At 34.8% G+C, this 11,426-nt stretch overlaps 1 protein-coding gene across 1 annotated transcript in view; it reads left to right on the top strand.

Annotated features, from left to right (window-relative positions):
• LOC117181276 overlaps window positions 1-3,078 on the top strand; it is a 4,371-nt gene extending 1,293 nt beyond the window's left edge. The window contains exons 2-3 of the mRNA XM_033373837.1: window positions 2,206-2,568; window positions 2,711-3,078. Of these exons, the coding sequence (XP_033229728.1) occupies window positions 2,206-2,568; window positions 2,711-2,950 (603 nt within the window). The 3' untranslated portion in view covers window positions 2,951-3,078. The remainder of the gene's footprint in view (window positions 1-2,205; window positions 2,569-2,710) is intronic.
• Window positions 3,079-11,426: the final 8,348 nt, after the last annotated feature.

The following is an 11,426-nucleotide window of genomic DNA, read 5'->3' as shown; positions in this document are numbered from 1 at the left end:
TGTAGAGCCCCGCATGCAAGGATAAGGCTGCTTACTCTGAGAGGTCGCCTGGTATCCCAGAGTCACCGTTCTAGACACCTCACCCAGGTGCTATTCAGCTTTAGGCACGGTTTTCACACCTCCCCGCTTGGGGGTTAATTCCTTCGGGACCACCCCTGGACAATTGTCCGCTACTGCCTTTTTATTTTTGTAACCATATTCAGCAGAAACCCTTGGTACAGGGACCCTCTATCCGCAACCCGAGGACGCGTTCGGTGGCTTTGTCATAGGCCCTTCGGTTTGATTCTAGAGGAATCAAAACCGAACCGAATGGTTATATATATAGAAATAATAATAAATAAATTATAATAATATATATAGAAATAGAAGCTAATTAGAGAGACTCTCTGCACTGATCGGAAGGAATCGAAAAGATTCGTGGGACGAATCGTCCCACGAATCGTTTTTCCCCCTTTCGTTCGAAAGTTTTTAGAAACCGAAAAGAAAACCGTATAGAAAGGGAGTCCAAATTCCGCTTTCGAACGAAGTAGGACCTAAAAGAAGGCGAACCTATTAGGTTTCTATATGATCTTCAAATAGGAATTTTTACTAGGGCGATGCGTAACATCTTGGTTGGGACAAGTATCTGACTCAACGTATCAGGAGAAACCAACAGGTTATATGTTTTATTTTTGGTTGAAATCTGATCAGTTTTCAATAAACACGGCACTTACTCGCACACTTTTCGTGAGAGAAAAGGAGACAGATTTCAAGTTTGGCAGTAAATGTACAGTTAACATAGTTAAAAATCGCCGCGCTTTGTATGATCAGTCTCCTTATTATTACTCCGTGGTACATAGTTCGCTACCGTAGCCCTAGAGCTCTATATAGGAAGTTATTATTGTCCGCCATGTTTGTTCCATCAGCTGGGCAAATATGTTGGATCGTGCTTAAAACAACAGCAAAAAGGTAAATATACAGATGATTATTCTTGATATTCTCTGAGAGATGATTTATCCAAATATAAATTCATACAACAATTTTTAAGCATTCAAATCTACAATGATGGAAAACTGTTTCTGAAACTGTCAAACCGTCTTACTTTCTTTTAAAATAACCCTACCGATAGAAATCTCAGAGTATATGCTAAAGATTCTCAAGCCTCTGAGAAGCTCTGAGAAATTTTCTGCAGTCACTCGGGTAGATATATTTAAAAGTCCAGGTAGCTCGTTCAAATCTTTTGAAGGCTTTAAAATATCCTTTCCGAAATTGTAAATAAAAATACGATCATAAATAACATGCAGTGAGGCTGAAATTGAAATAAGGATTCGATCCTAAATAACAAACAGAGAAGCTACCCTACTGAAAATTCCTATATAGGTTCCTATATAGGATCCTATATGGGAACCTACACAGGATCCTATATGGGAACCTACACAGGATCCTATATAGGATTCTACATAGGATCCTATATAGGATTCTACATAGGATCCTATCTAGGATTCTACATAGGATCCTATATAGGATTCTACATAGGATCCTATATAGGATTCTACATAGGATGCTATATGTTTCACCTATAGTTGCCACATGTAGGAAAGGACATAGGATCCTATATAGGTGCCTGTATAGGGCACTCCCTAATAAGGTACCTAATAGTACCTAACTGAGGGTACCTAACTAATGATACCTCATGGTGCCTAATGGTGCGTATGTCTCTAGGTGCTCCTGGAGGACCAAAAAAACTTCTGCGCAGCCGTAAGTGCTATAAAATAGTACTGCGCATCTGGATATTGTCCCATGCATAAACATATACAGGATCCTATACAGGAACCTATATAGGATTCTTTATAGGATCCTATGTCAGTTTCCTTAAAATATTTCCGATTTTTCTTTTAAAACTGTATGACTCTTTTAAAACATTGTCCAATAATTAATTTTTCCAAATATAAAATCATTTAAAGTTGTTATTCCGTTCAATTATTTAATTATTCTTACATTTTTTCAAAACTTTTGAACCATCTGATTATCTTAAAAAGTGATCCAAATTTTTCTTACATTTTTTCTCGAAATTTTGAAAACTTTAAATAGGTTCCTATAAAATATTTCAAATTTGGATTTCTTTTTTTCTCTTATGATCTTTTATCTCGGAATTTATGGATTTTTTTTTATTTTCTCTAAAAATTAATTTACTTTTTCTCATCAATATATGATTTATTATTCTAGACCCGAAACAGTGGGTGCGTAGCTGCAAACTGCACCCACAGAAGCGAACAAGGTTTTCGTGTATTTCGTTTTCCTTCAGACCCTAATCGCCGTAAAAAGTGGTTGAATAATATACGAAGAAAGGAATGGACACCGACTAATTCTTTGTGCCTTTGCGAAGTAATCGAAGAATCGAATTCTTTCACGATAGACATTCATTACATCATTTTAATTTCATTACAGGTCCATTTCGAAGAATCGCAGTTCGATAATAAAAGGGTGGATGGACTAAAAAAACTGAAACCGATCGTTGTACCAACTTTGTTCGATGTTCCAAATCCACCTCCGAAAATTGATCCTGCACCCAGAAATTCGTTGTACAAAGTAATTTTTTTATATGATGAAAAATTCTCTATGGTTACAATTACCTTATGTGATATTACGATAAGTGTTTGATGTTAGAAAAGTAACTGACAAGAACAAGTTGTATATAATTTCAATTTTTGCATTGAATCTTTTGTTTCAGATCGTGAAAAAGGCAAATACCACAATGGCCATTCATGAACTCGAAAAACTCAACCAAGATGGTACTTTTGTTAATGTATCGTTGAATTATCACCAGCAGAATGTTTATCAGAAAAAAAGAGGTCCTCACGTCGCAGCGATCACAGTGACCACTCTTACTCCAAGAATCCAGAGGTGGAAAAAGCACCTGAAATTGTGGACAATGCATTCCACCACGGCGACGATCAGCCTTGCCCAATAACCAACAAAACACAAAACGAAACTGTGGAACGGTCTGAAGCAGAAACTCTCAATGGGCCAGAAATCGTCCTTTATGTTTCTAGGGCTGCAGAAAATACTTCGACCACTTTGGAAAATCAGATGCAAAGTGTTTTTTTCACCCTTCCCTACTGAAAATTCCTATATAGGTTCCTATATAGGAATCCTACATAGGATCCTATATAGGATTCTACATAGGATGCTATGTTTCACCTATAGGTGCCACCTATAGGAAAGGACATAGGATCCTATATAGGTGCCTGTATAGGAAATTCCCTAATAAGGTACCTAATAGTGCCTAACTGATGGTACCTAACTAATGATACCTCATGGTACCCAATGGTATGTATGTCTCTAAGTGCTCCTGGAGGACCAAAAAAACATCTGCGCAGCCGTAAGTGCTATAAAATAGTACTGCGCATCTGGATATGGTCCCATGCATAAACATAGACAGGATCCTATATAGGATCCTATACAGGAACCTATATAGGATCCTTTATAGGATCCTATGTCATTTTCTATAGGTGGCACCTATAGGTAAAACACATAGGTTCCTATGTAGGATCCGATGTAGGTTCCTATATAGGAACCTATATAGGAATTTTCAGTAGGGTTGGGATCCATCTGCGAAAAATCTAACTTTTAACGGCTGTGATACTTAGGTTCCCCCGGCTTTTTTCCTACAATAATAAATATTTTGAATAACAAAAGATATTTCGGGTTTCACTCGTTTAAAAAAACTACAGGCAAAATTTTGTAGTTTTTTTACACGAGTGAAACCCGAAATATCTTTTGTTATTCAAAATAAATCATCGTGAAAGCATTAAATCTATTATCAATAAATATTTTTTCTTACAAATTTTGGGAATGATAGCGAACATGCTAACGGACTTCCCCGAACTCTTCTATTGTGGGTTAATTAAAAAATATTATTTTGCTAAATTTTAATATTGTGTATATTTTGAGGTTATGTGTGTTTTTTTGGTTAGCAGAATAACATTTTTTTGTTATTATTTTCAAGAAAAGAGTTCGGGGATATCCATTATACTATTTTATATAATCTCCAATTTCACTTTTTGAACATTTTAATTTTTGTAGACAAAAACACGGGAGAACTGGACCCGAATAACCACACATTGAGTTTAGTTTGGTTTTCCTGGGTTTCTGTCCACAAAAATTAAAATCTTCAAAAATTGAATTAGAAGATGCTATAAAATAATATAAACGACATCGCCGAACGCTTTTTTGAAGAATAATAACAAAATCTGTGATAATCACAGATGCCATCTGGGAAGTTATAGACCTAATTTGAAGTTCGGAGCCTACAGCACTATTTTAATAGTTACTCTAATGTTACAATACATTTTCAGAATGCTGATCCACACGTACTGCTGTTGCAACTCGAGAACAAACTTTTGCGACAGGAATTGATGGCTTTTTAACAGAAAGAAGTAGCTTATCATGCTGCGGATGCAACGATAATGGAACAGGAGAAACAACTTGAAACCTTACGTTCAAAACTACGCAAGTTTTTAAGTGAAGATCAGATGAAAATGTTACAGTACAAATGGTATAGTAACCTGTGCCAAAAAATTCGAAGTTTCCGACTAAAATTCGGAATTTTTGAAGACGTTTTGGAACTCTTAAAGTTCAAAGGAGAACAAATGGATCCGACAGATAAATACTGCGCTTTATCTTAAGACGAAATTACGATTTCTCCTACATTAGATTACGACAAAAATAGTGGACAATTTCTCGGATACGTTACATTGGGGGACGATCTTAATGTCATTGGAAGCAAAATATTCTTAATTCTGCTGAGAGGATTGAAAAGAAAGTGGAAGCAAATAATCGCATGTCACGTAACTCCACAAACGCTGATTTACCCGGAAATTGTGAAAAATTTCATGTTAAAATGCATCGATTCGGTGGAAAAATGCGGCTTTTACGTGACCGTGCTTTCCTCAGATTTAGACGGTCGGAATAATGAGCTAGGGAATTCCTAGGGGATAGTTGTTAACCAGCTGGGAACGAGAATTAATTCCTTCCAGTTTAACGATCATGACATTTACGTGACTCCCGATGTGTGGCACATTGTCAAAATTTTGAAATCTGCCACTTTGAGGCAGCTGGTGATTTTACCAGAAGAGTATGTAGAAATGGAAAATCTTCCAATGTAAAACGACTGTGGGATTTGGAAATCGAAAACGGAAAAGAAGTGCAAAGATTATACCATTTACGCGCAGAAGACCTAAATCCCTCCAATTTCGATGAGATGAATGTTGGCGCGGCAAAACGGTACTTTTCACCAGAAACAGCGAGTACAGTGGAAATCGCTGTTCAAGAAAATGTTCTTCCCAATGACGCTTTTACTACAGCTCATTTTTTCCGTTTGGTGCACGAATGGTACAGTCTTCTCACTTCAAAACTACGCAAGACATCTATCACCCTGCGAAATTGCGATAAGAAATACATTTTTCTGTTCAAAGTCATCCAACTCCTTTAAAAAACGGTTTTTGGGGAAGGATGGAAACCATTGAATTACACTGTAATCTTGGCGTCATTAACTTTTGGTAACATTGCGGAATTTCTGTTTAAAAAAAATTTCGATTTTCTTTTGGGGGAACGCTTAACTCAAAACGGTACAGAAAATGCTTTCTCGCAGCGTCGCAAAAAAGCTGGGAATATGCCTTCTGCATTAAAATGCTTGCAAGCTATTAGAATAATGTAACAATTTGTATCAGATGTCAAACGTACGAACTATTCGGATAAGTTTCTGCTCAATTTTTGCGAATCGAAGCGTCAAGCTTCTTGGGCTCAGTCTTCGAATGTTCATATCACGACCGTAAATGCCGTAAGACAATGTGTTACAGAAATGAATGTTCGCACAATTCATTACGAGCACTTTTGCGATAAAATAGACAGTTTCGACGTGCAGAATTTGTTTTATCTAGCTGGTAGCACCACGCATGCTCTTGAAAACCGCATTTGTGAGAATTGCAACACTTTTTTTGTCATCTCAAAATTTCATGGATGACGGATTTACGAGTAACGCAAAATTTTTCACGAAGGCAAAGAATTTTGGTGACTTGAAAAACCCGTGCCATGAAACGTTTCATATGATTTTGCATTGCTAATACTTTTTCAAAGAATTCAAAGATTATATTTTGAGAAACGGAACCTCGAAATATATCGAAATATTGGTTTCGAATGTCGACATTCATTTTCCATCGTTTTGCAAAGTCAAAATAAAGATTGCGAAGCATTATATTACTGTTCGCTCATACAGCGTAAAAAAATTTTCCATCAATTCTCGAAAAAGAAAAACCGTTTATGGCACTGTAACAATGAAGAGGGCTCGAATTTAAGTTTTAAGTGTAGAAAGTAAAATAGGAGAATAAACTAATCGTTCGTACTATTTTTACATTTAATCCAAGATCTTTTATTTACAATCACATTGAATCTTATACCTGAGATTACTTATTAAAATTCAATAGTGAATTGCTGTGGGGTCATCCAAAAAAATTCAACCCCTGTTGAATTTTAATACGTAATCGTATTAATGTACGATTTTGTATACTCCCTTTGGCATTTAATTTTCACCAATTAAATGTGTCTTGCTTTCCTTTTGTCCCTGGCTTTTCGTAAGAATCATCAGTAATTTCTAGGGTAGCTCTTATTTTGCATTTTTCAAATTTCTTTGCTTTTACGCTCCTTAGTTTTATTCGAATGCCCAAAAAAAATCCTCAAATTTTGATCGAAATCGGTTAATATTCAAGGGTGGCGCAAAAACCATGAAGTCCATGAAGTTTTTAAACATTAACGATCAATTTTTACTGGCCCTCAAAGTAAAAAAGTTATAATAAGATTATAAAGCATTTTGTCGTCTCTACTAATAAAAAATACATCAAATCAGTGAAAAAAAATAGTTTCAACAATTTTAATTTGTTTAAACATTTAGGAATATACTTAAAAATCAAAGTAAAACATGAAAAGATTTCAATCTTTCGAAAAATACCAAAAATAAAATATGTAGACAAAAAAATTGTTTAAACCATTTAAATTTGTTTAAGCATCTTAGAGTATTCATAATAAATAAATTAGTATTTTGAAATATTAAAATTTGTGTTGAATCAATGGGAAACTTTATGGAATTTGCGTCACCCCTAAATATTAACCGATTGTGCTTAAATTTGAAAAGAAAATTGTCAAATACTTATTAGAATTGTCTGCGAAAAAAACTTTTCATAGCTCAGAATTTTGGGATTTTTTTGGGCTGCAATAAAAATTTTTGGGCTCCTTTACTTTTTTCAAAAAATCAAATTTCTTGTGAAGGTGCCAGCTTACGTTAACCCAGCACCTCCACTTCTTTAAATCACTAAATAATAAACATTCAATTACACCAGAATTTTGGGCTATTTTGGGCTCTTAAAATTCGCAAAAAAAATTTTCCCCGAACCAACCCTTAACTTCCAAAATCAACCCCCTCCAAAAAATTGAAATTTTTCAGTAATTCAATAACGGGATATTTTTGGGCTTTTTTGGGCTCCCAGAAAATACCCACTTCGATTTTTGGGCTCCAACCCTTCCAGAAAAAAATTAACCCCTTTGTAACACGCAGATACGAAATTGTCAAAAAATAACTTTTGTAAAATTTTAGAGCTACGATTTTTGGGCTTTAACCCTTAACGTCAAAAATCAACCCTGCTCTGCCACGTAGATACTACTTTGTCTGCAAATAATTTTTTTTAGATTTTTTTATGGAAATAGAGTCTCTGATTATTGGGCTCCTCGAAAATACACGCTACGACTTTTGGGTTTTAACCCTTAACGTCAAAAATAAATTCACGTAGATACTACTGTGTCAAATAATCAATTTTTCTAGAATTTTCCAATGGAAATAGAGTCTCTGATTTTTGGGCTCCTTGAAAATACCCGATACGATTTTTGGGCTTCAAACCTTAACGTCAAAAATCAACCCCTCTCTACCACGTAAATACAACTTTGTCTGCAAATAAGTTTTTGTAGAATTTTTTAATGGAAATAGCGTCTCTGATTTTTGGACTCCTCGAAAATACACGCTACGATTTTTGGGCTTCAACCCTTAACGTCAAAAATCAACCCACGTAGATACTACTTTGTCAAAAAATCAATTTTTCTAGAGTTTTTCAATGGAAATAGAGTCTCTGATTTTTGGGCTCCTCGAAAATACACGTTACGATTTTTGGCCTTTAACCCTTAACATCAAAAATCAACCCCTCTCTACCACGTAAATTCAACTTTGTCTGCAAATAAATTTTTGTAGAATTTTTTAATGGAAATAGCGTCTGTGATTTTTGGGCTCCTCGAAAATACACGCTACGATTTTTGGGCTTCAACCCTTAACGTCAAAAATCAACCCACGTAGATACTACTTTGTCAAAAAATCAATTTTTCTAGAGTTTTTCAATGGAAATAGAGTCTGATTTTTGGGCTCCTCGAAAATACACGTTACGATTTTTGGCCTTTAACCCTTAACTTCAAAAAAGTTATTTTTTGACAACGTTGTATCTACGTGGTAGAGAGGGGTTGATTTTTGACGTTGAAGGTTGAAGCCCAAAAATCGTAGCGGGTATTTTTGAGAAGCCGAAAAATTAGAGACTTTATTTCCATTAGAAAATTCTACAAAATTGTATTTTTTGACAAAGTTGTAACTACATGGTTGAGAGGGGTTGATTTTTGACGTTAAGGGTTCAAGCCCAAAAATCGTAGTGGGTATTTTCAAAGAGCCCGAAAATCAGGGACTTTATTCAAGCTCTAAAGTTTAATAAAAGTTATTTTTTTAAAATTTCATATATGCGGGTTACAAAGGGGTTAATTTTTTACTGTAAGGGTTGGAGCCCAAAAATCGAAGTGGGTATTTTCTGGGAGCCCAAAAAAGCCCAAAAATATCCCGTTAATGAATTACTGAAAATTTTTAATTTTCTGAAGGGGGTTGATTTTGGAAGTTAAGGGTTGATTTGTGGAAAGTTTTTTTTTAGGATTTTAAGAGTCCAAAAAAAGCCAAAAATTCTGGTGTAATTGAATTTTTATTATTCAGTGATTTAAAGAAGTGGAGGTGCTGGGTTAATGTAAGCTGGCACCTCCACAAGAATGTTGATTTTTTGAAAAAAGTAAAGGAGCCCAACAATTTTTATTGCAGACCAAAAAAAGTCCAAAATTCTGAGCTATGAAAAATTCGATTGTGGAGGTGCTAGCTTAATGTACTTAATTCAACAGCGAATTGCTGTTATGCCCTGTGAGACGTTAACCTATTTGCCTAGCTGATGGAATAAACATGGCGGACTTTAGTACTCTCCTTTATAGAGCCTTATAGCGTATTCGGTTATTCGCCCTCGCTCTACGCCGGTGCAGTTTCGTGCTTTGCTCTGCTCTGAGGCAGTGTCGGTTATTTTCCCTCGCTCTGCACCCGTGCAGTTTCCTGCTTTGCTCTACTCTGGGGCAATGTGCTTGGCACTACTCCGAATCTATTCTGGCGCACTGTGTGAAACACGAGCCTGGACAAATTTGTTCTTTATGAAAATGCAGCTTTTTTTAAACAAAATTATTTTTCTTTATTGCAGTATTCAAATATTTCGCTAGAAAGATTTTGTTAAATCACTTTGTTAAAAAATCATTTTTGTTGTTGAAAATTTATATTTAAATTGAAAATTCAATAACTTCAGTAAAAGTTCAAGAAAGTTCGTCGTTCAAAATATTTTTTATTTCAGGCTTTTGTCTGCCGTTGTAAATTTAACTGTTTCTTTTTAACCTTTTTGTTTGTTTTGAAATTAATCTTTTTACTGAAAATTTAACTTCTCCATTTCTAAAGATTGATCTTTTCTAGTTGCAAAGTCTTCGTTTTTGGTAAAAAAAACATTATTTTCTTATTTGAAATTTCATTTTTATCGTGTAAAAATGCATCTCATTTTTTTGGTTAAAAATACATTTTTTTTAGAACATAAAATTCGTCTTTTGCCTTAAAGGCTGAATAATTCAGACACAGTTTTATTTCTTCGTTGAGTGAAAAATCTTTATTTATTCAAAATTAGTCTTTTTGTTTTTTAAATTCTTTTTGTTTGTATGTTAAAAATGTAATTATTTTCTTAAAAATTCAAGAATTTTGATAGAATGGCAGCTTTTATAGTGTAAAATATAATTTTTTTAAAATAAATTCGTAAATTAAAAAATGTTATTTTATTATCTCGAATACTGGTTTGTTCCGTTTATAAAAGATTTTCCGTTACAAGTATTTGAAGAGCAAAATTCTGGTGTATGAATATTTATGATGAAGGAAATTTAAAAAAACTAGCAAGTAAAAATAGGAAAATTTTCGAAATTTAACTTCTCAGATACCCTGTCTAATTCTAGTAGTAATAAACAGCAAAATATTACCGGAAACTGCAAACTACGTGCAGTAAGAGGGGAGGGGGGATAATTTTTTACGTTCTGTTAAAGGGGGTAGAAGGGTCCTAGAGAAGACCTCTAAGCTATAAACTATAACTGTAATTAAGCTACGGCTTCTAACTCAAATAATAAAAAAAGGGTAACAGTGAAAGCATTTCTACATTTTTCTATCATTTCAGTATCTTGGGAAATAAAGTGTCACAAATTTTGGGCGACTTTTATATGATCACGGTCTACCTGGTTGTCTAGTTCAGTGATTCCCAAACTAGTGCCGCCGGCAGGGGGATGCCACCCCGGGCCGGGCAGCCCTCGAGGGGGAAGCCAACCTGAGCCCAGCCACTCGGCAGCCCACCCCGCTATGAGGACTCTTTCATTGTCATGAGATTTAAGGCTGTTTCAATAACTAAAATCCTAAAGATATAGCTCAATTCAAATCTAATTATCTGAATCATTTTCCTAATGTAATTTTAAGAAAATGAAAAAAAAGTTGATGAAAATCCGTTAACATTTCGAGTAATTAAGCATATCGTTAAGAACACGCAAAATTACAAGAACTGTCAACTGGCATTGAAGATTTTAACTGATTTTTATCAACTTTCTTTTCATTTGCTTAAAATTAGATTAGGAAATTGATTCAACCCCAGAAAGTGCATAAAACGTTTGGGAATCGCTGGTCTAGTTCTCTCTACTTGACTTCCCCTCACGTCCCTGACTGAGCGAACGCGCTGTGTCGAGTCTTGCCAGCGGGGGTCCCTTTGTCCTAATGAGACATGAAATGCCAAACATAGAAATCTGATAGATTTTCAATCAGCGAATTAAGAATATTATATTCGGATTCTATTTTTTTGCAATTCCAACGATATGTTACTTGCAATCTAAAGATTAAAATTAGAATAAGCTATCGAACATTTTAGTTAATGAGTTTACCCTGACCAGCTAGCATTATGAAAATTTCCGCAGTATAACTGAAAATGCAACAGTTTATTTTGTAGAAAATTCGCCTGGTAATAAATAAATATAAATATTGTAAATAT

The sequence above is a fragment of the Belonocnema kinseyi genome, chromosome 10, assembly GCF_010883055.1.
Source record: "Belonocnema kinseyi isolate 2016_QV_RU_SX_M_011 chromosome 10, B_treatae_v1, whole genome shotgun sequence".
NCBI lineage: Eukaryota > Metazoa > Arthropoda > Insecta > Hymenoptera > Cynipidae > Belonocnema > Belonocnema kinseyi.
This window is presented reverse-complemented; position numbering and strand designations above follow the sequence as displayed.